Source organism: Lepisosteus platostomus, chromosome 13, assembly GCF_059453375.1.
Source record: "Lepisosteus platostomus isolate fLepPlt1 chromosome 13, fLepPlt1.hap1, whole genome shotgun sequence".
Classification (NCBI taxonomy): Eukaryota; Metazoa; Chordata; class Actinopteri; order Semionotiformes; family Lepisosteidae; genus Lepisosteus; species Lepisosteus platostomus.
Genome location: NC_142623.1, coordinates 27,663,796 through 27,691,423, shown reverse-complemented (window position 1 = coordinate 27,691,423; position 27,628 = coordinate 27,663,796). Strand labels below are relative to the sequence as shown.

Genomic DNA, 27,628 nt, shown 5'->3' with positions numbered 1-27,628 from the left:
TGGGTTTCTAGTAGGTCGCATGGGACTTCAGACACTTTGTCAAAAGGGAATGCTCTCTCATCATCTGGGGTCTTCTGTCCCTTTCCCTCAGGAAAACTGCAATAAAACAAAACTGGAGTAGAAGAATAAGGCAACTCATTAAGAAAACGAGTTGTGGTTGACTTTTCACATCTTTACCAGATGTTGGATGCCGTTGATGTTGATTAAATAATGCCTGGAGATCACATTGTTTGCTGTATTTGTTAAGTACAGATCCAGGTAGAACAGACAGACAAAAACACCTCACATCGCAGACTACAGGGCTCAAATGTTTCTTGCCAAAACGTACAGAAGAGTTGTCTTTCTTTTTTTCTGAGGAAGAGCAGCAGCACTATTGCGGGTATCAACATTTTCATGACGTATGAGTGTTGCCTGCAATGAGCTCTTACTTTGAAATACTCAAATCATTGAGCTGAGAACACAGATGATGCTCCCTGGAGGCTGAAGCCAAGCCAAAGAGCTGAGAATCTCCTCAAGGGACATTTCTAGTGAAGTCCAGGAGAACATAACTCTGGTGTAGGTGCTGTGGGGCCATTTCCAAATTGGAGCGTATAAAAAGAACAAATAAATTAACTATGACTTTTGCTTTTCTCATTTGTTTTCACATTTCTCTAGTTCCCACATGGTGCTGGGGCAGAAACTTCACTTTCAGTTGAGCTGGTGACAAAGAAGGTGCAAGAGACACAATGTATGGGAACAAATGAGGACAGTTAGATGTACATTTTGAGTGTTATTTTTAGCAAGTATTTTGGAAATAACATTGCATAACCGTTTTAATATTTTTTATATTATTCAGTGAATGAAAAGATAAATTGTGCCTGAATACGAAGGCAGGTTAATCAGATTCCTCTACTTCAAACAAAGGCTTGAAAGCTTATTTTAGGAAAACTTTGTGTATATAGAAATAACATGTACATTTGAAAAGAATGAAAATGTTTCGACTGTACTTTGTTTTGCTATTCGAATAATACTAAATTTGTTTCTGTGGACACGTTTTCATGTAAAAAAACTCGTAGAAATTAATTTAAAAATACTCATTTGAAATCCAGACAAATCGACATTTTGTCAACTATAAATATGGATTTTTTTATTGTTATAAATTTTGTACATCTATACTTTTTATATTGAGATTAAAACTGAGATTAAACAAAACTGTCTTTAATTTCGCACACTTTGCAAATCATACACCACTGTCTGGTGTTGAATGCGGATGAGCTAAATGATAGTCTTTCTGTGTTCCGGTAGAGGGCAGTGTTGCCTTTAATGAGGATCATTTTCTTTAAAGGTGTTAAGAACTACCTGCGCATGGTAAACATTTTGTGTTGAAGTTATGAGATGGAAATTGGTCACTAGTGTTAAGTGAACACTTAAAGAACTTTTTCAGCTGAGCATCATGCTTGGGTGTACATTTTATTGTAACCAGTGAAGAGCAAGACGCACAGATGTGCTGAGTTTTATTAACCTAAGAGCCAACATATTTCATGTAGCAGCAGGATGTCATATTCATCTGAACTATGAAGTGAACAAGCACTGACTGACTAGAAAATCGAATAGAATAGAATTTCAATCAGATGTTTAAAATGGATCCATCACCTAAAATTAATGTAATCTTTTTGAACTTCTATAAAGAGGAAACGTTATTTGAACAGGGTTTCGAACTTTGACTGTTGCTTTTGTATACATAAATCTGAACACAGTTCATCCATTCATCCAGCAACAGGCACAAGAAAGGATATGCCCTGCACAACACTCCAGTCCATTGAAGGGCACACAAACTCTCACCTAGGGCCAATTCTCCCAGAAGCCACTCAACCTAGCAGAAAGGTTTTGAGCTATGGGAGGAAATTAGAGCACATAAAGGAAACCCATGCAAACATGATGAGAACATACAAACTCCACACAGACAGCACCCCAGGTCTGGCATTAAACCCAGAGCACTGCATGAGAGCAATGCTAACCATTGCACCACCATGCTGCCAGAATGCAGTCTAGTGCAATCTTATTATTCCAATGTTAGATCATTTTATAAAGAAGTCGTCACTCAAATTTCAAGATGTTACTAACTTTGCTTGTGTAGTTTTAGCTGAAAATGACTAAAGAAAGTCATAGGTTTTTCTACCTTCCTTTTCTTATTTTAAGTATTTATCTACAGTACTGGTGTGCAACAAGCTCTGCATTTACAGTACTCCTCTACAGATGTAATAGAAAATAGATTGATACAATGACATTTGAAGACTCATTTTGTGGAATGGCTATCTTTTTTAGCGTTATTTTTGTTCTGAATTTATTTATTTTAAATACGCCTTTTCTAGTGAGTTATCACACCTGTTTAATGAAAACAATTTCGTTGTATAAAGCTTTTTATTTAGCAAATGTAATTGATTGAAATATGCTATAAAACATGAGGTAATTCCCCCAAAACATTACATTAGATTTGTCTAATTTTAAATAAGATTAGTTTCAACATTTTTTCCTGTTACGTAATGAACCTATAGCAATGCTTGGTATTATTTAATTAAGGAAAGGGCATTCTGTAGTAAAAGACTCATGCATTCAATGTACCACCTTAAGGTGTAAATTGAAACGTCGTATATTTAAGTTTAACGTGTGGTTTTGATCATTTCTGTACAGTTCAAATGTTTCCTAGCCACACGCCAAAATATCAACACAGCAATTCTGTCGACCACGTGGTGCTCTGCCAAAAATAACAGCCAATCGCGTAATTGAAAACCAAGAAGGTGCAGTATTGTCCAATCAGAAAAATCGAGTTGTGTTTCCTAGCAGCTTGTGTGACTAATGCCTGTCATATGACTCTGACACAAATGGAGTTAGTTTCAAGGAACTAGGTGTGCTTGTGGATTGATAAGAAAGAGAATTTTTGTACCAAAGTATTTGGTACAAAATGCCTCCTACGCTTTTTCAAAAACTTTTTAATAAAAGAAATGCCTTTTCGCCTCCTCCGAAGTGTGCAAAAGACGAGCAGACATTCAGGTACGTGACATAACAAATGGTCTTGGTTTTCATACCGTGCCATGGTATGGCTTCTGTTTGTATCAAGATAACGTAAGTTTCAACGTGGTTGCTCTTTGTTTTTGACAACATTGTGACTATGATTGCAAAAAGAAGAATAGAGCCGTATGTTTTTTGGACTCTTTTGTTTCTGGGTTACGCATTCGCTACATTAAAATATGGAATGTGAGATTTTTACAGTATTTTCAAGTTTACTTTTTGGGGTGTTGACATTTGTTTGGGTAAGGTGGTGCATAGAGTCGGAATGACGAACTGGGATGCAGCCTGTTCGGGGAGCAAGTTATATGATTAAGTACCGTGTTTAAAAATGCTATTAACTATTACAAATCCATTGCAATCGGTCACCCCCCTTACTGTAAACCATTCACGAATGTAAAATTCACTCATCTCTCGAATGACGACAGGGCGTCTGACTCAATTATATACAGTATACCGCAACAAATAACGCGTGGGTTTGTGTGAGGTCAGTAAAGCTAAAATTCATATCCTCCCCTCTCACACCCTATTAATATTAAAGATTTGATGTTTTAGAACACCATTTATAGTCAGCACTGCTTGCATGTATTTATTGTACAGTATATAGGCTGTGCATTGTATTTATTTGAGATATTCTTACAGCCCAGAACTGTGCTGTGCAGAATGTCTGATACATATTTTGTAAGTATAGCTTATCATGCTCTTAAAATTGCATTGAGTGAAACGTACAGTATATGGTGCATGCAAGTGTTCACCGCAGTCGTACAGTACTTTAAAAAGATTGGTGTGAAAAGGGTAGAACAGATTATGGGTCTTTCACAACTTTTCTGGGTTGAAGACCACTGTCTGAGAAGCCCCTCTCAGGAAAGTCCCCCAATTTAATTTATCTGAATTCTACTATTATTATCGGTAATATAGCATTGGATATTAAAACCAAAAATGCATGTCTTTGTGAGGGACCTCTTAGTTAAAATAAAGACACGTATGTGACAGGATTCCTGCGCGTTGCAGAGTGAAACTTTTTAGTTTTGCTGTATCATGAATCACAAGACACATTTCCTAACACGACCGCTATCTCTTGCAAAAATGAAAACTGTCATTTTTTTTAGGTTATATTTCTTTTTGTTGGGTATTGCTTTGTGTTACAAATTAAGACATTTTCTTATGATTTTTTTAGGAGAATGCATTTTTTTCTAGTCCCCTGTTTTGTAGGACAATATACTGATTATATTAATAATTGTAGAAGAGATGCACTGAGAGTAGTAATATTAGGTCCAGTTGTGTTCATGTGGTTACTGGTATCTTATTGATCTGAGGTTCTTGTCCAGTTTTCATTAAATGATTCCATAGAATTTTCTTCACTATTCATAGTTGATATTTTAATCTTGCTGGAATGCTCTTTTGTTCAAATTTTAAGAAGAAAATAGATTCTAGTATTTGTCATGGGGCTCTAGAATGTGCCACAATAGTGTCTCTGTCTATTTAATGATCATAATCTGTCCCTATTAGCTTTTTAAAAAATAAAACATGCTTTTGTTGAGGTTTTTTGTTTTATCCAAGTCTTTGGGCCATACCTCTGCATTCATCAGTATTTGTGTTTTTTTGTGTGAAATTAAATATTATTTTTAGGTTTGTTTTGATATCTTCAATTGAAGTAGGATGTTTGTTTTATCCTTTTTTAATGAAAGGGAGGCTTAATAAATTGAGCTGTGAGACCTTATGTTCATGAGATTTGATATACTCTTTTTTTAGGCATTTTAATAGGGACATTTCCTAGAGAATTGATCATCTTTAATTGGAATCCTCTCACATATTCTCTAGAAGTCTGTGCAATTGAACGTGAAAGCGTGAATTAGCAAATTACATATTAAAGATGCCTTACGCCTAACCATACAGGAAAATATGCAGCATTTTTACTTCTTTAAAAAAAAAAACAGGATTGGAATCACAACTGCATTCATTCAGTACCTCTTCTGATGTATTTATGACATCATTGAGTTTCCAGTGGTTTCACAGACCTTAATTATCACTAATCCTGGACTACCTGATGTTAATTTGGCTAGCGTGTCCAGGATTTTCACAAATTAGGGTCTGCAAAATGAGTCCGTAATGCACAACTGCAACACATCTCTGTGGCCTTGCACATCAGGTCATTCCACATTTCTTTTGTGGGTGATGATTTTATAATCAGTATTAGAATCTGATCAGTACAAAAGTGACTAATGAACTTTGTGATTATGTAATCTAGTTGTGTAGTAGGACGAGGTCACATCTGAGGAAAGAGTAAACTCCAGAAAGTTTTCTCTTTTAAAGGAGGGGGTTTCATATTAGGGGCTCCTATTTTTTGTCACTAATGGTGGACACTTAACTAAAGTCTTTCATAATATAAACTGAACTATGTGCCAGCATGCTGTGTGTGCTAATCACAAGCACATGGAATGGGCCCTTTATAAATACACTTCACCTTTCTGCTGCGGTCAATTATAGGTAAAAATGCTATAAAAATGCTTTACCTGCATTAATGTACGTCACTCAGTCTGGGTTAGAATCCATTCCTGACCTTTGGGCTTGACCGAATTTTTTATTCCTAAAACTAAAGTTTCATTCAGTCAAACATAAATGATCAGGTAAGTGTTTAAAACTGTTGTTGTTTCTGTATCTTAATTCTATATTATCTGAGATTCTGTAAGAAATTTGGATTGCTTCCGTTTCATGGCGCATGTAAAAAAGAATTGTAACTTTTAAGTGGGGGGTTGATTTTTCACATTTTTTACAAAGCTAAAGGATTTGAAAAAATAGTGTTGGCTGTTAGGGATTTGTAACAGTAGTGAAACTTAAAAATTTTAGTCTCACAGCTTGTGAATGGTATGTTGTCAGAAGGGGCAGTCCCTTAAATGAAATAAAAATCCTTTCTTTCTTCATTTTTCTGTAAGAATCAGCTCTATGAATTTTTTTGCTAAAATAAGCGCATCCTAAAATGTGACTCACTTCAATTCCTGTAATAAGGGCGGTCTGGTCTCCATATTAGTCTTTCAGTTTTTTTTTCACAATGAACTTAAGTTTCTTAAGAGACCATGAGCACATAAATGTCACTGTAGCAAAGTGAATAATTATTAATACCCCACCCTAGATTATCACTGATACAGCTGCATGTTGTTTCTTTGGGGAAAATCAACTTTATGAAGGCCCCAGATTTTCAGGAAAGTCGGAGCTAGAAGCCAAATCTGTAATTTGCGATTGAAGACATAGTCGTTTGGTTTAATTTGAGTATAATATAAATAATTTTAAACAGAAGTTTATTTTTTGAATAGATTACTCATATTTTATCCTCTTAAGTTTTTAGAGCACACAGTGATGAAAGGGTTGTCCTCATGAATACCGGGGAGGTCAAACAATTGGCTGACCTACTGAATTTAAACCAAAACACGCATGTTATGTATTTATACCCATGATAACCCAGGTCACAAATTATTCCCATCCAGCTGAGTGCTGTGTTTCCCAAACCATTGCAAAAGGCTCTGTAAAGTTGGGGCTACCAGCACTTTTGAATGCCTCACTGGAAATTAGCCCATTCATAGCATCAGAAACTCCACCCTTAAATCTTAATATAATGCAAACAAAATCTGGTATAAGTTCATCTCAGTGAGAGCTGTCAGTGGGGCCTTTTTAAATTTGTTTCGGCTGAGTGTCTGTTGTGGTGCACTCTTGGGTTTATTTTGCAAGTTTGAATGCCAGCATCAGAAAATGCCCTTTCCTTTGCCTTACTAATAAATGATTCTCATTTACATGTCGAGTTAGTAAAGTATACTGAAAGAATAGTTATTCTTCTTGTCTTTATTGCCTTTCATATCGTGATAAAATATATAGTACCTGAAATTAGGGAAAGGACTGGTTTTGATTTTGTTTTGTAATTTTGAGCTTTTCTTTGTTCTACAAAACAATGTAAAAAAGAGATTATAAGGTTGATAAGAGGCTTCCCTTATTGCTAACCTTAAGAATAATCTGAATAATTTTGATAAAGGAGAGTATGAATTTACACATATATTATATAGCCTACCATAAGTATTTCTTTGGATTCATTACTGTAGCAGTGGTGTGACTGCGATGTAGCGCTCATCATGGTTACCATTAAGTCAGCTTGTCATCATGTTCCAGTTTGAGCTATTTTGAATAGCTTTGTGACTTCTCGGAACTGTGGAATCATGATACACTTGACCTAAAAACATGATTTTTCTGCATTTTCCTTATTTTTTTCTTGTGTATAAGCTTTTCGCACCAAATACTGTACAATGCAATGTGAAAGCTATTTATTTTATACTGTTGCTGTTGATACTTTTTGATATCCTGTTGATTTTGAGGCTTTTGATCATTTTTATCTTTTATGTGCCTCAGAAGTTTAATTAAAAAAATATTTACTATGTTTTCAAACAGTTCAAGTCTTGGAATTCATGACATTCTTCAATAATATGACTTGATATAGTATGTTAAGAGCATGCATATACTTATTACTCAGCTTCATACTCTGTATGAAGGATAATTGCATGTATTGTTCCAGTTTTCTAAAAATAATCATAATAATAAATAATAGTGCTCATGTTCTCTAGTAATTTGTGTCTTTTAAAGAAAAAAATATAACAGCATCTATCTTTTTTATGCTGTAATAATTTTTACAGTATGTCTGTTGAAGTACAGCAATTTAAAGTGTATAATAATGGTGGTATGTGTTTGCCAGACTACTTCTTACATGGGCAGGCATCTCTGAAAATGACCTGTTGCTATCAGTGATTCTGGAATTTATCCATGCTTGTACACAACCCTAATTTAGGAATATCCTTAAATGAACTTTAGCAGGATCACATTGGATGCAAAGCCAGGCGTAGCTTGTAATTGTAAGTGATTTGAATGTGAAGCAGAGTGGTTATGTAGGGTTCTCTTGGTCTGGGTCTGAATCCAGTGATTAATGGTATCTACTTATTTATTCTTTTTTAATTAACTTATTCAAATGCACAGCCTGTTCATGACATCTAAACGGACAGTGTTAGGTTTGACAGGTTTTTACAAAATAAATACATTCTATAAAGGCCATTTTAAAAAATGGAGCCTTTAAATAGAAGCAGTGTTATTTCTGCTACCTTAGGCAATTAACTAAAGACTAATAAAAACTGTTTATTGTTTGATTTTTTTGCCCTGGAAACCAAACTGCAGAATCACTTTTTACTAAAAAAAAAAACAATGATAAATGTGGTAAAATATCAAATTGTACTTCAGAAAGACCTTATATGATACATACTGTATGTTATATTCCTCTGTAGTTTTTAAGAATTGTGATTACAAACTCCCACTAGCACTCGCTCTGTTAGAGAGGCAGACTGTGTTCTTTGATTCATTAGTGCTCCTGTGTCTTGTTAAGTTGAATAGTAACCTGCACGCAACGTTGAATCCTATGTTGCTCAGATTACCTGTGGGAATTGGATTTAGGTGAAGTATGTAAACTGGCTAGAGGGAGTGGATCACCTGCTCAAGAAACATTGCAACACATGGTAACTGTATACTGTTATTTCAGGAAAAGAAAAAAAAAAACTTCAAGGTTCATTTACCTTGCATAACTTTCTTGCTGATCACATGATACAAAGATTGAAAACAAACACATACAAACACAAGTGATTATTTAGCAGAACAGCTTGATGTGCAGTATAGCACGTATATTTACTTTTTTCTGTAGCCTGAGTCCCAGGATATGTGTGTTTCGAGCTAAGGTGTTCTTTGAACCTGGATTGGAGTATTCATGAAGAATTTGCTTTACATTTGCTTTATATCATTGTTTCAAGTTGTGCTATAGTGCTTACACTCACACAACTTTGAGATTGTGCCTGTAACAAGAAAATGGTATTATTGAGATTATGATAAATTCTTTCTGACCTACAGCATGAGTGTATCACATTTACTAACTAGGGTCTTCAAGTCAGTTTTGTTTTTCAGTCCTGTTAATTGTTTGCTCTGGTTAGGTTTTAGAGTCATTCCGAATGCCAATTTACATTTCTTCATGCCAAGGATTATAATGTATTGTGAGGTACAATGTTCCTTTGAAGGTTATTAACTTTGCCTGTCTATGCAGTGAAAAACCAAAAAACATTCAGGTTTCTATAATTTGTGTGATTGTAGTGTAGAGATACATACAGTAGATCTTTTGTGTCTCAGGAGCTACTTCAGGGAATCCGTGCCTCTCACACAACATGGATTTGGATCTGAAGACTTATTTGTGTTCCTCCTTGCTTTACATCACCTAGATGATGTTTTTTATTCTGCTATTTGGGAGATGCTGTATTACTTTTAATAAAATGGCTACATTTAAATGTGTATTTTACATTTTGTTCATGATTCTAAATATGACGTTATCGACCCATTCCTCTGCTAAATAATGGCATGATGCTTGGATTCGCCCTTTTTTAAAGACCTCACCTGATAATGGAATGCAAGAGTCATAGCCTGGAACTACAGTATGTTTCTGACTTAAACCAGACACATGTCTCTGGAAAAACATCTGTTGCAATTTGTATTTGCTTTTGAGATGGATTTTCAGGATATGTTTTCATTCATCCCTTTTCTAACCGCTGCATTCAGATCTGGGTCGCAGGAGAGTGAACTTGGCAAACAGTGGGCACAATGCAGGGTATACCCTGAACGGGATGCCAGTCCATTGCAGGGCACAGAGACGCACACTCTCATACCACAGCCAATGTTTCCAGAAACCATTTAACCTACCAGTACATGTTTGAACTGTGGGAAGAAAACAGAGCGCTTGAAAACGCAAGGAGGACATACAGTACAAACTACACACTGATAGCACCCAAGGTTCGGAATTGAACCCAGGACTGCAGTGTAGCGAGGTAGCAATGCTTACCATTGTGCCACCATGCCACCCCCTGTCCTGCAGGGCCTAAGTAAATATTTGATATGTAAGGTGACTGAAAAAATAAAATGGTGTACTTTGATGTTGACTTTAGAGGCAAGGTTTTGTCACTGTCCATGATCCATGATAAATGGGTTCTTATTTTTTTGTTCACAATTTGTTCAAAAGTCCTCCATTTGGATTGAGGAGTTGAACTGTATCATACTTCATTAAATCTGGGCACTGCTCAAAAAGCTGTCCAGTCTCCAAATAGATTTTGGAACCATTGTTGTATTGTCCAGTGATCTATTACAATGATTGCGGGACAAAAGGCCTATATAAAAATGAAGCAGTGTGTCATTTTAAGTGTTAGCACTGAAATTCCCTCCCACATATACTGCAGGCAAGAAGGTAGACATTTCTCTGGCCAACAGCTTTTACTGTAACAAAGATTTAATATATTCCATTGTGGCTTTTAAGCTGGAGGCTGAGATTAGTCAACGTAAGTAGGTTTGGAAAGGGAGTAGGCCTGTGCACTGCAGAATAGTGGGTGAGTTTCAAGACAGTCCTCTGAGGAAGTGACTGTTGCCTGTCACATGGTAGGTAATGGTGTGTGTTTCTTTTTGCTCATCTGATTTTGCAAACAGCAACAGCAAAGCTGACTGCAGGTGGCCCATAAGCTTCAAAGAATTTTCCAGTCATTTGTATTTTTTATGTACTGATTTATTGATGCATTTATTTTCAATTCAGAGAGGGGAGATTTCTGTCACTCTGCTGGCACCAAATGTGTCTGGACTTACGCTTGACATGCTGAGAGCAAGGGGAGCTGTGTGCCAAAGACGCAGTTGCTAGGGGGGCTGCTGTGGTCAGGAGGGGTGAACAAGTATCAGCTTTCGCTGAGAAGAAACAGTGATCAGACTATTCTGGCACTGAATGCCTCAGCAGGGCTTAGTTTTCACATCAGAATTAGCCAGGAGGAGATGGTTCATGACCAGGAATTTTTCACTGGAAAAATACTAACATTGCGACAGGAAAACCAAGGCAGTGGCCAATTTATTTGTCCACAATATACTGTAGCCTCATTCCTCCTACCTTCTGTCTGTTGCGAGAGAGGGTACAAGATGTTTTGTATGGATGGCAGCGATGAGGAAGACGCATTTGCTACTGTAGCTGCGGACTTCAAAGCTTCGTTCCTGTAGACCTCTCTGTCAGTTGTTCTTTTTCAACTGGATACAGTGCTATCTGCACAGGAGCATGGAAATTCCTTTGTCTGAGCTGTGTCCAGCGTTCCTGGGATGTCACCTGACAGTCTCATGTTTTTGGATGAATTTAGTTCAGAGCTATTCTTAGTACTGGAGAGAGTGTGAGTAGAGGGGCTTGGGAGATTGGGGAAAAGGCTGGCAGATGAACAAAGATGCCCAGGTACCTTCTCAATTTAAGCAGAGTTGTTGCTTAAATTATTTGTTTATGTTCATTTATGCAGTGGTAAGATGTTTAAATTGTTTAAATGATGTTACATGTGTAGTACAATTTGAGAGGAAGTGACATAATTTATTTATGCTGTAATTTATTACTGTCTATATTAATTATGTTAGTGAATACATCATATATCCAGTGTATTTACATATGGCCTACTGTAGTTTTATATTTGTACAAAATGCAAAAAATACTGTTCTAATACTCAGTTATTGAATTTTAATGCATCTCAGTATATGTATGGCACATGTTCTATATATGTAGATACTTCACTTAAAATGTTTTGTTGCAGTATATAGTATATATAATAACAGTATATGTTCTGTTTTTCTTACAAATATAAAAGGGGTCGTGCCTAAATGTTGACTATAATTTATTGTAACTTAATATTTAAGTGACTGTGCAGAATGTGGGCAGTTGGAAAGGAGAGAAGTTTTATGAGTTTGCCATGATTCAGTATCTACTACAGAATTGTAATACACTTAAGTGCATTTGTTTTGTAGAATTTTGAACCAGCTTCTGTTTAGTGCCCCAGAGGACGATAGTGTCGATAGATTGGAAGGAAGAACTGATGTTTTAAAAGGGCATGAAAATTGTCTGTAATTGCAGTTGGCTGGGACAACACAGTCAGTCTTCTGAAAATAATACACTTGTTAAGTGTTGAGATACTTTACTGCAGCATGCCTCTTCAGACTGTTCACTCACTGCTTTAGAAACACTCTTCTATTCCTTGGGGGTAATTAACATCAGCATTGCTTCTCACCTGTCATTTCTTACTCAATTATTTGGCAGTGCTTTAATCCCATCCTCCCTGCCAAACAGCACACCTGCTGTTTCTCTCACTGGTCGACACATACAGTTAAAATCACCCAATCCTCCACAGTTTGATTTAAGTGTTGCCAACAACTGTACTGTGCATAGGAGTCCCAGAATGCCTATGTGACTCTAAAGTGTAGCCTGGGGTACAAAATGGATTATTTTCCTTTACAGGTCTTCAGAAGCAGGTAAGGGCTCAAATCAGATCTTCAAGGCAAGCACTTTTTATGCCAGAATAAAAAGGTGTACTGCTTATGTGGTACTTTTGTTTTTAAATGCACTGCAACAGTAGAAAGTTGACTTACATCCCTGGTCCTTGGAACAACACTGGTATTGGCACACTGCATGAATGTTGAAGTCCCCAAGGCCTTGATATGGTTTATACTGTGGATAAAACCGTTTAAATTTACACTCAGAGTGGAGCTGATGCTGTCTTTGGAAAACATTTGAAATTACAGCAATACAGTGTGTTTGTAACTGCTTCTCATTATTTATTTCACACTTTGTTCGAAGAGAATAACATTATTCAGATAAGATAGAAGGATAATACAGCAAAATGAATTATTTCATTGGAAGATTAAGTTCTGTTAACCTTGAAGAAGTTTGTTGTGGTAGCTTATTAACAAAAGGGTATAAATATCAGAAACATTCCTTTCATCAGTGACCAAGAATATTCTGTGTTATTTATATGGGGTTTTAGTTTATGTAAGTGATTTCAAGTGCAAATAATTTGTTTAATTTAAGAGTTATATTAAGTGATCTTTCATCAAGTTAAATATAAACTTTTACTGCAGAGATATCACTGGAAAGAATATGCTGTCCTCCTCTGCATTGTGTCAAAACAGCTATAAAGTTTATGGTTCAGTAGCACCATTTGTGTATGATGATCGTTATTGCGTAAACCACTTTTCGGATGTACAATGACTAAAGCCCAAAATAACTTAGGATCTTACCCTGTCTCTTGTCATCACCCTTAAACTAATAGGAGCCGTCACTCTTCCTTGGAACAACTGTTTAATCACTTTGCTTTTATGGGTTTAAGTGTTTTAACTTTTTCCTGTAAAGTGCTATGAAAACATGCTTTTAAAACTATTATTACTACTATTCGGGTATTATATAAGGAAATTTTGAATATGACTCCAGTCCATAGGTACTTATAATTATTTCCCTTGAGTTCAAGTTACTGTATATTTTCCTACATGATAAAGTAGGAAACTGTTTTTTGGCTGGACAGAGAAAAGGCATTTTGATAGTACAGTCTAGGATGCCTTTTGCTACCGTATATGCCAGACAGGAGATAAACATAGACTGCAATATTCAGTGCCATTTTATATTAGGCTGTCTTGAGTTTCTTAAAATTTGTGACGGATTGAAGTGTGGTCTTCACTTCTGTGATTCTTTCTGGATTTTTGGTTTAGTATTTAGGACTTCATAAAATTCTTACATAAAAAATCACACTTGTGGTGTTTCTTTCACATATAGATGACACCTTTGTTTACAACAGCAGAATCACTGCATTTTCTTTATTCTTTAGCTGGCCATCTCCTGAGTTGGAGCCAGGCCAGATCAGACTGATAGTGTACCAAGACTGCGAGAGACGAGGAAGGAATGTCCTGTTTGACTCCAACACAAAGAAGAAAAACACAGAAGAGACGCCAGTTTCGGTGAGAAGTGAACGTTTTGTAGGAAAAAGTAAATGATGAAAGTAGGGTTCTGTTTGGTGTTGCTGGTAAATGAGTATAGTCACAGGGCTGCTTTTTAACTTCTGCTTCTGTAAAGGTCTGAACTTTGTCTGATTTAATCTCCAATATTTATAGAAATGCTTGCTGCTGACTTCTATAGCATTCTTTTAAATTCATATAACAGTGACTGTGTGAATGTGATGTGTCCTCACATATTTTCCTTAGTTATCATTACATTTTCACAGATTGCTGAGCAAAATTATGAGTAACCTGTGCATAGCTTGTTTTGTTCGGAACTGCCTTCATTATCATTATACAAATATTTTAAATATAAATTTGAAACGTTTCTCTAAGGATCTGGTTTCTTTGAACGATTACAATTGTAACCAAATTGCAAACTACAATAAGAATTATTTGAATGTGCTTTCAATAATATATTCTGTTGCTGCTGTTATCTTTTCTTTGAACATATAAATGTTGTGAATATAAACAAGACCATCTTCTACTTCAGCAAATGTATTTTCTTAAAGGATAGATATAAACAGTAGATAAGATAGAAGACTATTATAGTTGAAGTTTGTCAGCCTAATCTGCAGGTCTGAAGTGGAAGCACTAAGAACAGTGGATTTAGTGTGGCTTTTATCACATGACAGTCTTTGGCTTGAGACGTTATTTGTCCTGTGTGTGTGAGTGAGAGAGAGATGCAGAGAGACCGCAAGCGAGAGGGAGAGAGAGCAATTCCAGCTCACGAGTTCCAAGGGAAGTCATATGATTACCATTCACATGTTCCAACTGTTGTGTACTCTGTGAGGGCATGACAAGACATTTGTTTGATGTGAGCCATTAGCAAGGCAACGAATTGCACGAATTCCACATCAACATGTAAATATCTCCCTTGCTCCCCTTTGCATTGGTGTGAAAATCCACATTGTGTACTACGGGTTTTAACAAGACCTGTTTTAAGTTTCTATTTCCTTACAATTGTTAAGCACTAGCCAGATTTATGCTTTCATTGCCGATTCATGTACTGCAATGCCTACCAGATGATTTGTCTGACTCTTTCCTTGAGCTAAATTCTTATTTTTTATTTTTTAAATTAGCTTGGTGAGAGAACTTGTGCCAATTCTTTTCTATGCTATTACTAAGAACACTAAAAATGCTTTACCCGAAAGAGAAAAAGAGTAAAGTAATTAATTTCCATGCCACAAAATATGTGGATTTTCACAAGCCTTTAACACTTTTGTGTGCTTGTGTGTCAGAGCAAAGTAATATGCAAACTTATTTTATGGGTGAACATACAAAAGCAGAAGTAAAAAACGTTTAGCAAATATTCATTATTCCTTAATAATTTTAAGTTGACAGATGTGGAAAATAAAACATATTGCTGACTACTGGCAGAATATAAACATTTGATTATCACAAATGAAAGATGAGAAATCAATCAAATCTAAGCTAGGAACATCACTTGTTCCTATTCCCTTCTATGAGTGAAACAGTTTCCTGGTGGGTAATCTAATCTTGAACTGTCTTTGTGTGACCCGTCATGCAGAAGTTGTGCAGTAATGCCCAGGTGAAGATGTTTGGGAAGTGCTGCCAGCTGAGACCAGCAGGAGGCAGTTCGAGCTCCCTGGATAGCTCCTCCTCATCTTTGGCCTCTGAGCCAAAGGAACAGGCTCCCAGATACCAGGTGAGCTCAGGCCACAGGCACACTCGAGCAGCAGGTGAATGCAGGCCATAGACATGTATGAGACACCAGGTGAACACTGGCCACAGACACACTCGAGCAGCAGGTGAAGGCTGGCCATAGACACGTGTGAGACACCAGGTGATCACAGGTCACAGACACACTCGAACAGCAGGTGAAGGCTGGCCATAGACACGTGTGAGACACCAGGTGAACACTGGCCACAGACACACTGGAGCAGCAGGTGAAGGCTGGCCATAGACATGTATGAGACACCAGGTGAACACAGGCCACAGACGCACTCGAACAGCAGGTGAAGGCTGGCCATAGACACGCGTGAGACACCAGGTGAACACAGGCCACAGACGCTCTCGAGCAGCAGGTGAAGGCTGGCTATAGACTCGTGTGAGACACCAGGTGAACATGGGCCACAGATGCATTCGAGCAGCAGATGAAGGCTGGCCATAGACATGTGTGAAACACCAGGTGAACACAGGCCACAGACGCTCTCGAGCAGCAGGTGAAGGCTGGCTATAGACTCGTGTGAGACACCAGGTGAACATGGGCCACAGATGCATTCGAGCAGCAGATGAAGGCTGGCCATAGACACGCGTGAGACACCAGGTGAACACAGGCCACAGACGCTCTCGAGCAGCAGGTGAAGGCTGGCTATAGACTCGTGTGAGACACCAGGTGAACACAGGCCACAGACACACTGGAGCAGCAGGTGAAGGCTGGCTATAGACACGTGTGAGACACCAGGTGAACACAGGCCACAGACACACTGGAGCAGCAGGTGAAGGCTGGCTATAGACACGTGTGGGACACCAGGTGAACACTGGCCACAGACACACTCGAGCAGCAGGTGAAGGCAGAGATGTACATACTTTGTGTAGAAAGGTTTGTTCCCTTACGGATATGGAAAGTTGTATGGTAAATGAGCATTATTTCTCAAGCTTGTGATGTATACACATTTTATCTTATTTGACATAGTAGTTTTAAACAGTGTCTTACAGTTCTTGTTTGCATTTATCCACGTTCAGTAATTTTGTCTACATTTATGTTAAACCTGAAAGTACTGTACTATAAAAATTAGTTCTGTTTCTCAGCAGCAGTCTGGGATGAGGGCAAAATAACATTCTGATTTGATGTAGTTATTTAATCCTTCTGTATTGACTTAGGCATATGTGAAGGTCTTTTGCATCTGTCTTTCTGAATTTTCTTGGTGGACTGAATCATGTCTCTCTGTGTTTTTCAATTAGGCGTCCCGTTGTTCATCAGATGCTAACATGCTGGGAGAAATGATGTTTGGATCTGTTGCAATGAGCTACAAAGGGTCCACTCTGAAAATCCACCAGATACGGTGAGTTTCCTCTGAAACGCCTCTGATTTATAAATAAAAGAATGAAGTGCAGGTAGTGAAGCTGCAGTGACAGATGACTGATCTTTGAGCAGCCAAAATTTAATTTATTCTGCTGTGCTTCTCTGGTCTGCAGGTCCCCGCCTCAGCTGATGCTCAGCAAAGTGTTTACAGCTCGAACTGGTAGCAGTGTATATGGCAGCCTTAACACGTGAGTCCTTTCCCTTTCATCTTTCATTCTAACATCCACAGTTACGGTACCATTGAATTAAGTACATATCTCCTTGGAGTACGAGATCAAGTGCTTCTGAACTTTTTTGTCTAACTGATCAGTATACGTTATGACTAGTCTATGATTACAATAATAGATAAAAGAAAAATGTAAAATATAAAGAAATATGTAAAAATGTAAAAAAATATATTTGTCTGTACTAAAGTTTGAATATGAGACCATGTATTCTTTCTGTAATTAAAGTAAGCAAATGTTTACTATTGTCGGACACTGAAGGTTACTCTTGGATACCTGACACTAATTTGGCTCTGTGTTATAGATTGCAAGACAGTCTTGAGTTCATCAATCAAGATTCGAATGCTCTAAAACCAGATCAGAACACTGTGGTGAACGGGCTACTGGGCAACATAGGTAACTTGACATTTAGAATTGGCAACTTTGGATTGACAGCTAAGCAGCCATTCATTCAAGCTTGCTCATTCACTCATTTCCTTATTGTAATCAAAACATGTATTTTTCATATGTTCAGCTTAAATAGTCGTAAAAGAACCTTATGAAGTTCCTGATGGAACATCAGTATACTCTTTCAGAATTTTATCTGATTAATTTTTTAATCATAAATTTATAGTTACTATTCTTTCTTACTTAACCTTCATGTGGCTGAGATCTTAGGGATCTCCATGAATTTAAGTGCAGCATTTCAGTTTCATATCACCTGTTGTGTAGCACAGTTATATAGCTTATTTTTTTCCATTCTTGCACAGATTGTGAGAACATACCACTTTACATTCATATAACCTGTGCCTTCAGGTTGAAGTTCCCTGAAAGACCTTTATTGGTTTGTCTCTTTGTTGCGCATACTGTATGCTCTGTGTACAAACACAAATGTTTTCTGTTTGTGTGTACCTGTACTGTTAATGTAATTGTTCTAACATCCATCATAAGGCTGTTCAAAACACTTTGAGTTGGATTTACTAAGTTATTTTTTTCTCTGTGAGAAATGAATTTGATTTTAAATGCAACTTATATAAAAAGCCTTGTTCTTAAATGTATCACAGCTCAACCCCCAGTTCAAAATCTTAGTAAATCCGACCCTTTGTTTTGATGTCTGTTTCTGCTTGAGTTTTACCCCCTAAGAAAATATATTTCATTTTTAATCTTTAGCTAACATTTTAATTTTAAATCCTCAATTAGTAATCATTTATGTTTGTATGGTGAAATATTAGCACCATAAAGTCATTTTAAAAATATATATATTTTCTTAAAGGGGTACTGAATCCTTCATATGGATGATGGATGGCATATGTTGTCTTGACAGCTTAAGATCCTCCATTGTTTTGTTTGTATCCTTTATGCTGGGGTGTAAGTTCAATGTTCAGTGCAGACTTGTTTCTCTGCTTCACTAACCCAGTTCACGTCTGTTTTACGTTTTGCTGTCTAGGTTTTTCGCAACTCTGCAGCCCCCGACGGGCCTTCTCTGAGCAGGGCCCTCTTCGTTTGATCAAGAGTGCCTCTTTCTTTTCAGGTTTGCAGTGTGCTGTGTGCAGTGCATGCGTGTGTATCTTTGTTCCATTCACGTCCCTGCCATCTACAGCCACTACTCCTGTGGTCTGTCTCTCTGTATAACCCTGAAATCATTATGTTTTTTTTGTTTTTTTTAGTGTGGCACTGGTGGTGGCATTGTTAAAAATAGCTTTACAGAACTCACTCGGTGTGGTGGTGGCATGCAACTATGTAATTATGCATTACAGTTATGTCAGGAAGACACAAGTCAGAGAGCACAGTTCAGATATTTTCAGTGAAAGCCTGTGCTGACGTGATGATAAATCACATAATCAGATGGCTGAAAAGCCTTTCTTAGCAGGCTCTTATATCAACAATAATGTTGAAGGGTCACACACAGGACAAGTAAATATTTTAATCTTGTTCGAAGAAGTGTCTCTTGAGCAGATCTGTAACAATGGCAAGGCTGTACAGTATATGTACTGCAGTGGTAGACATTCTGTCTGTATTGACATGAGTAGTATTTAACACCCAACAGGGAAAAGAGGAGGCAGTGTGTGAATTTCTGATCTCCTGACCTGGACCTTAGTTTTTTTTTTCTCATTCCGAAAACTAACTGGCTTCGGCCGTTTTCAGGAATTCGGGGAAATACTGCAGGAAGATTAAATATCATAAGAATGTCACCTGAATAAACCCCAACATAATGGTTTTGTCAGTTGACCCAGAAGTGCATGGGGAAACATATATATGTTTTTTGAAAGAAAATAAAAAACACTTTTTAAAAAAGTGACTAAGTTTAACAATGCTTTGTGTAATTTTTAACCTTGTGATTTAAATGTAATGCTCACCGGCTGTCTTTGTTAATCAGTATTTGGAGGGAAAAATGCATGCGTTTTATGAATCCTTGCTTAAATTGCCTGTTTCTATTGATATCCATTTAATTTTCAAATCAGATTTTAGTTTGTTTCATTTTTTTCAATTTGATAATTCAAGCTGTGTAAATAGCTTGTTATTATTTGGCATTCTGGATCTCTGTTTGCACATTGTGGTTGATGGTTCTCATTTTATAAATAAACACCTTCTGTTTATGGTTCCTTAGTTGTTGAGTTCAACATAAGCACGTACAATTGTCTTTCCTTATGGATTCTGATAAACATGTATACATCCTGACACACTACAGTATATTCTTGCACATGTAAGAAAACACTTTTCATAAGCTGTATGTGTTGGAAACTATTGGAAATAAGTGTGCTTATTTTAACTTGGGACATCAACAGCTGTTGGTGATGGGACATTTGTATCACATTTGCAGTTGGATATGTACTTTTCCTGAAATAGTTTATTAAAGTTTCTTAAGCAAAATTCAATTATTCTCCAAAAGGCCACAGTAACCCCATGGACATGCCAGGAAGAGGACAAAATGATGAGAGAGACAGTGGAATTGCAAGATCAGGTAATAACATTTACTTGGACTCAAGACGTACTGTAACTTGTTTTTGAAGATGCAGTTTTTTTCTAAGTTTCATCCTTTTTTTCGCGTATAATCTATCAAAATTGTCAAAGTTAGATTAAACAGAGTAATAGAGTGCTATTCAAGTTTCTTTTATATTATTAGCTGATTGTTTTGATTCTCATTTTGGAACTGTCTTAAGTTTTGGTTTGTTTGTAAAGTAATAATTCAGCAAGTTCATTTTTTATTCAGAAGCAGAAAACATAGTAACAGTGTAATTGTTCACTGTCTTCTTTTCTGTCCTTAAAACTACATCAAGGGTCAAATCAGAGCCATTATGATTAGAAAATTCCCCAAATCAATCTTTGCAATATCTGAAATTCCTTAGAAGAGAGCACATTATTTTACTGAGCCATACCAGACAGCCTAATGGTTACGTCTGATGGTATGCTGTTATATAGTACTGAATCTTGCCAAAGCTCCAAAAACCCTTGACTAGATCAGAGAATGGAAAATGATCTAGCGGCATTGTGGGCATGTGGGGAATCTCACGTTCTTTATAGTGTGTGTACAGATATTTAAATTTAGAAACGTGAAACTGCATGGATATTTATAAACGCAGCTCTCATTCAATCCCCATTGCTTTCCATGAACCACTCAACAGGTTTACATGCAAAGTCTCACCGTATCTTTATTATTCATTCACTATGGTGAAAACACTTGAGACGTTTTCATGCCACTTGCCTTGAGATTAAATTTTATATTCAGGATGTTTTGTTTTCAGTACAGATGTAACTTAAGCCATAAAGTTAGATATGCGTCTAGGGTGTGGATTGTGTTGTACAGATGGGTGAGCCTTGCCAGGGTTAGGTAGGCCTGAGCAAGATGGGGCATCCTCAGCTTCCTGAGCATTTCACTTGTTGGGTGTATGTGTAAACATTCAGTACTGTCATTAAGAACATGCAGTTCTTAACTCCTCTAAGTGATGCTGGCTCTGCTGTGGGTACTGCGTCACTACTGGGGCAAAACAATGACTGGTGGTTCTTAGAAGTGCGTGTTATGGAAGATAGCATGTGGGATCATCACCTGTTCACTAGTGTAAGGGCCACAGAAGCAAAGCTGAATCGATTACTATTTCCAAATGTGCACATTTTAAAATATGGGGAGTGATATATAGCAGTTCTACATTTATCTTTTTAAACACACAAATATAATTATGTGAAGACGCTCGAGTGGGGAACTGTAGAAGCATGCATAGGCTGCAAAGGAACAGGAAAAGGTTCATTCTATCCTGAAAGGTGACACACCTGAAGAAGGCTCCACAGCTGAAACGTAGTGTTTGGTTTCCTTTCTTGACCTTTCAGCATGGATAAAACCTTCACCTGTTCCTTTAAAACTATATGAGCAGTATGCGGTGACCACCGAGGGAAGCGAGTGCAGGCTTGACGCTGTGCTGTGTGGATGGGTGTCTTTCTGTAGTGATGCGCTCCTGACCTTCCTCTTCTTCTGAACGCAGCCTCTCTGAGCAGCCTGCTCGTTACTCCCTTCCCTTCTCCGGGCTCCTCCCTCACCAGCAGCTGTGCCAGCAGCTACCAGAGGCGGTGGCTTCGCAGTCAGACTACCAGCCTGGAGAATGGTGTATTCCCACGATGGTATGAATAAAAAAAAAAGGTTTTTTTTAGCATTCTTTTAAGTATCTCAAACTTTTTAACACTGCAGAAGATTATTACTATCAGCTCCTTTTTTGTAGTATTTGATTTTGTGACAATAATTGCCCTTTTTGTATAAAAAAAAGATTATAGTTAAGTATACTATTTTATCATTGATTTAGAAATTGTATCAGAAATACTGTAGATTGTTATCATCATTCATTCGGAATTTCAAATGTACAAAGAAGAAATGTGCCTTTGGATATCTGTGTTAGTTGGATGTAATGGAATGATGTAGAGGAATAGAGAAATAGATATTCAGGAGAAGCAGAAGTAAGGTGGACGGCTTCTTGAAAATTCAGCCACTAACTGCACTGCCGATAAACTTACCTGTAGCCTGCATTACATTAACTCGTTCATGACAATGTTCAGAAGTAGTTACAAATGCAAATTGTAGAGAAAAAGAAAAATACACTCAATGTTAATAACAGCACTCATAAAAAAAATAGTTCATCAAAAACATCTAAAAAAGGTCTTACGCCTAAATTTTAAAGATGTCTATGACCAAACTTGATTGAGCAAACCTGATGATTGGGCAGTGAATTCCACTATCATTTAGCCTGAACACAAAAAGCAGCTTATCTCCTCTTTGTCCTCGACCTAGGAATACAGTGAGGGTGACGATCATGAGGAATACAACCACTATGCGTTCACCTCAGTCAATACTGAGACAACTTGGTTTTGTTGATAGAGTAGATAGGTAGACAACTCTGATTAAGTTCTTTGGTGCTATTCTGTTTAAGTACTTTAACTGTAAACAGTAGGATGTTATTGTCAGTGTAATATCTCACTGCAAGCTAAGGAACAGTAGTTAATGTGCTTACTAGAACAAAGAGCACATAAGAACATAAATCTTGGAGCTGAATTTTGTACAGCTGTATAGGGCTGGGCGATATATAGAAAATTTACCGATACCGACGTTAAGAATCTCTCACTGACCTTAGTTTGCTTATGTCGGTAAGCTTTCCCCACTGTGTGTTTTCATGAGCGCTCCCCTTAAAAAAACTACAACACCCAGTCATCATATCCAGTCACATGCTTCTGCCTCGTCCAACCTCCGCTCTTCATTCAAAACACAAAGAAGCGTGCCGGGCATGAGACAACACGTGTGCTTATGCTGAACCCCAGTCAGGCAGGGATGACTCAAGTACAAATGAAGACGGGCTCGTATCTAAAACAGATGCAGTGTCGATAATTTGGTCATATTTTGGCTTCAGCAAACCCGATACTGAACAAAGAGAAGTCAGATGTAAACTCTGTTGGAAAACCGTTTCCGCGCCCAAAAGTAACATGAGTAGAATACAAAGAGTGCATGGACAAAAAAAGAGAGAGACTGACAAGCTCACTCATGGCCGAAGTGATTCCCCCAAGCAGCTGTGTCTAACACAAACATTTTCTAATGCCGCTCAATATGCAAAAGATTTACGCAGATGTAATGAGACAACTAATGCCATTGCATACTATAGTACATAGCGAAGGACATGGTCCCCATTGCTACAGTGGAGCATAGTGGTTTCAAAAGACTCGTTCAAGCCCTTGACGAGATACGTTGTGCCCTCAAGAAAATATTTTTCTCAAACTGTTGTGCCTGACATTTACTAAGTTTAATAGTTTTGCATATTTAAAATGGAATCTTTCAGCATATCATGTAATCATATAATTTTTAAAAGGGTTTTAAAAAAATCGTTAATTTATCTTTATTGATGTAGATGTGGGAAATTATCGCGATATTGATTAAAGGTCATATCGCCCAGCCCTACAACTGAATGTGTATTGTGTAATAAAGCTTGGCTTTTAAGTTGTGCAAAGAGACTTTTACCACTTTTTACTTACTTTTTGTAGTTTTGTAGTTTTATGGCTCTGGATAAAGGATAAATCATTTCTTACTCTTACTAGAGCATTTACTATGCTGTTAATGGAGGGAAACTGACTGCGTCTTACAAAAATTGTTGTTCATCACATGACTTATAAATAAAAGGTCCATATTGCCATTTAATATTCTTAGTAGAAGGTTTTTCGATCTCTTGAAAGGAGGCAGGTTTTAGCTTCAACAAGATGGCTTTACCAAAGCAATACTTAAAAAGGCTAGAACTTTTTCCACAGAACTGTTTGTAAAATATTGTTACTTTGGTAACTAACAACATCCTTCAGAAACCTTATTTGAGTTGGTCCTAACTTAATATTTAAAGATTTAATCTGCACTATAATTGCATTAAGATTCTGTGCCCAAATAGTCTTTGTGTTATTTTGGAAGTGAACGAGAAATTATTTGCACTGAGAGAGTTAAAATGTCAGTGTTTTCATGTTACTGAGTGAAGGAAAGGCCCGATTTGCTCATTTCTCTTATCGTTGGGAAAAGAACCTGCGGGTTATTTATATTATCTTTATATTGTTAGTAAGTTAAGAAATATAAACCAACCTTGCTGATCATTATCCCTCAATACATATCCTTCTATAATGTCATAATAGACAAGTAATGTTCTGGCCTTACATTCCATTTTATGACAATCACATTTAGTTTGACAGATGTTATTTTTAATGAAAGAGAATTGCTTTTTAGGTGGAACTAATTGAGTCTCAACTGGGGCAGAAGTATGAAGATTAGTTGTATTAAGATGGTTCCATCTGTCAACTAACTCATCTGTTAACAGAGCTGCATAGGAGCTACTGGAGTAGAACATGTCTTAGAGGGTTAATTATTAGATGGAGGACATTTATTAATGTAAGCCCCACTTACACACAAGTAAAGTAGTCTCAAGTAAAATGCAGAAGTGATAAGAAATATTAAGATTCATTATGTAGCCTTCACACAGCTCCACTCGATAAGACTTGTCTATTACGGAGTAATTGACTTGAGTATTGCTGAAGTCACTAGGTTTGACAGACATTTACTATGATTGTGTATCATCAGAGTAACAGTGAAAATGAATGCAGTGTTTGCAAATAAAATGATCTAGAGGTCATTTTATCATCTATAAAGAGCAAAACTGGACAAGGAATAAAACCCTGAGGGCCACCACAGGTACAATTTGATAAACCTGACATTGCATACAAAGAAAAACACATTTAAAAAAGCAACAACAGGTGATACAGCAATTGATCAACCAGTGGGTTCTAGTAACGGAACAACCTCTGCTGCCTCCCCGGGCTCTCAGTGAGGGACGTGTCTTTCCTCCGGTTGGTGCTGAACCTCTGGAGCAGGCCTGTGTTGCCTGTGGCATGTTAAAAGACGAGGAACCTGCCTGCACTAACTCACTCTCCCCTGTGTGAGGTTGCTGGGATTAAAGCTGCAAGCCAAGATGTGCACAACACAGAGATAGCTATTCCAGATTGGGTGGGTAAAACAAAAATAATTGGCGATTCTAAGTCTATACTGTATATAAAAGTTCTGTTAAGCATGTATTATAACTAAACCTTGAAAAGTGATGAGTCTTATAGCATGTCCATGTTTATGGGGGACAGTGAAACATACAGCATAAAATCAAGACTTATGTTTAATAAGAATATGTAGTTGTTTGACTTCTGAACCTTCTTCAGTTACCTTAACCTTCTAAATAATGTATAAATAATTTAAGTTCAACCTTCTAAATAATTTAAGTTCAACTCGTTTATCGTATTTGCTTCAGTTGTAAAAATAAAATCCAGACTAAGCCAAATCCTGGTCAAAACCAAAAATCTAAATTTAGAAAAATGTTATAAAATCTGTGATCAGAAAGGTTTAGTTAAAGAAGCAGTGTTCTTTACATAAAACAAGACAAGAAACGTCTGCCAAGATGGGTTAGTTGTGCTACAACAGCCTCCTCTAAATAGCCTTGTAAGATGAAGTTTCTTTCTTATGGCAAACAGTCATTGAGTAACTGATTCGTAATCTCTGATTATCAAGTGAGTCTGTGTCTTCCACGTTTTTGTCCCAGTCTTACCTTGCACGGTTATCTCAGTAACGCAATGAACAAGCCTGTTGTTATAGTGTGGCCTGTAATTCGTAATTTAGTTGTCATGATTTGACAACTTTACCAGGGTTATCAAATTACATGTATTTTTTTTGTTACATGAAATGGATTTGAAGGGGTGTAATTAAAATGTCTTTCCAGGTCGGTGGAGGAGAGTTTTAACATGTCTGATGAGACCAGCGGCCCCAGTCTGGGAGTCATGAGGAAGAAGAAGATTGCTATAGGTGTCATCTTCCTGCTTTCGCAAGACGAAGAGGAGAGTAACAAGTTTCAGGATTTCTTCTTTTCACATTTCCCACTCTTTGAAAGTCACATGAACAAATTAAAAAGTGCAATTGAACAGGTAACCTCATTTTAATTTTTTCTACTCTGAAAGTTTTTTTTGTTACCCTTTTTATTTCACCAGTGATTCATGCGGCAATTATTTGTTTTTTCTGCCTCTGCGTGAAGAAATGTAACATTTCTTTTTCCAGAGGACTCAAAACTAATGGAGAACATATTTCTGGTTTTGCCATGTTGAGAATGGTTTAGTTTAATACAAAATTAGAAGTTGACCTCCTCTTTAGAAAAGTATTTCAGCATTGACTGGTGCTAAAAGCAAAGAAACACAATGGTTCGGCTTTGGAACCTTCTTAGTTCTTAATCCTTAAGGACCCCTCTGGCATGCTGATGCAGCTCCCTATTCAGATATTTTTAAACAGAATAATATAAACAAGAAATACCATTGCTTTTTTTTATTTGATTGTTTCTTGATTTTTCATTAATGGATTTTTGGGGTGTTACGTGATACAATGTACAGTCACAGTGAGAATATTTTATGGTTTTTATCTCAATATTAATACATGCTATGCTTTTCCCAAACGGGTTTTGCTACTTCTAAGTGAGATATTACTTAAGCAACAGACTCGCTGCTTTAGTTTTAATCTCAATGTCTTCCATCATATTGACAGAATGTAATGAAATGACTTTGGTAGGGGATTGGCTATTTGTGTTCTGTCAGGCTGACACTCCTGAAAAAAGATGATGAATGCTCACATTATCATTTATGTGTTTGGAATATATTTCCTGATTTTTCTCTCTGTGAATTCTGTTCTCTGGAGCGATTAGACTCTTAGTGTGCTTTCCTGTTTTTAAAAGGCAATGAAAATCAGTCGGCGGTCAGCTGATGCCAGTCAGAGAGCGTTGGCTTACAGCAGGATCGTAGATGCCCTGAATGAATTTAGGTGAGTTTTCTTCTCATATAATTGAAGAAGGGAGAGAAGCAAATCCCTCAGCTCATTATTTTGGAATTTGTACAAACTGGTTTTATATTAAAGATTGGACTTCTGTTTTAGAATATGAAGCTGTTCCAAAATTCTAAAAGCTGTTAAATTCAGATGAAATGATTATTGTAAAGTGTTTGAGGAATTTAAATCAAGAATTGTTAAGATAATACATGTGGCATTCAGCATGACACAGCTGTATCTGCCTGATGACAAACAATAAAGATACAGTAGATTCAGGCCCTAACAATGTGTGTTTTTTTGTCTTTATTTAGATAGAGGTTAAGAAATGAGAATTAAAAAGTATTACAAGATGCCAAACTGTATAAGACGAGGGTGTGTGTTGTTGTTTTAAGCAAACAAAACCCTTAGTGACTGTTAGTGTTCCTAAGGAGCTTGTGCAGTGCTTGCCCCTGATGTCCTGCAGTAGTGAGTGTGTCAGTTCCTGTGTCTCTGCACCATTGCTCACATGGCTGCAGTGAAGAGATTCCCATTGCTGCAGTCATATGCCTGCTGGCCTGCTGCCAAGGCAACCCGATCTCCCTTGGAGGAAACACTATCTGTTCCAGA

At 37.1% G+C, this 27,628-nt stretch overlaps 1 protein-coding gene across 5 annotated transcripts in view; it reads left to right on the top strand.

The window, feature by feature from the left end:
- Positions 1-2,845: 2,845 nt before the first annotated feature.
- The window catches only part of fnip1 (folliculin interacting protein 1), a 33,970-nt gene continuing 9,187 nt past the window's right edge, over positions 2,846-27,628 (top strand). Inside the window, exons 1-11 of one of the 5 annotated variants that reach the window (XM_088603924.1) lie at positions 2,846-3,030; positions 13,761-13,890; positions 15,458-15,595; positions 16,855-16,955; positions 17,089-17,163; positions 17,504-17,595; positions 18,626-18,709; positions 20,069-20,140; positions 21,654-21,789; positions 25,938-26,139; positions 26,934-27,019. In XM_088603924.1, coding sequence (XP_088460050.1) covers positions 2,942-3,030; positions 13,761-13,890; positions 15,458-15,595; positions 16,855-16,955; positions 17,089-17,163; positions 17,504-17,595; positions 18,626-18,709; positions 20,069-20,140; positions 21,654-21,789; positions 25,938-26,139; positions 26,934-27,019 — 1,205 coding nt within the window. In that variant the 5' untranslated portion in view covers positions 2,846-2,941. Of the gene's footprint in view, positions 3,031-10,817; positions 11,357-11,394; positions 11,420-12,364; positions 12,415-13,760; positions 13,891-15,457; positions 15,596-16,854; positions 16,956-17,088; positions 17,164-17,503; positions 17,596-18,625; positions 18,710-20,068; positions 20,141-21,653; positions 21,790-25,937; positions 26,140-26,933; positions 27,020-27,628 lie in introns of those variants that run through there. The other 4 variants (XM_088603927.1, XM_088603928.1, XM_088603926.1 and 1 more) reach the window with 4 other exon arrangements.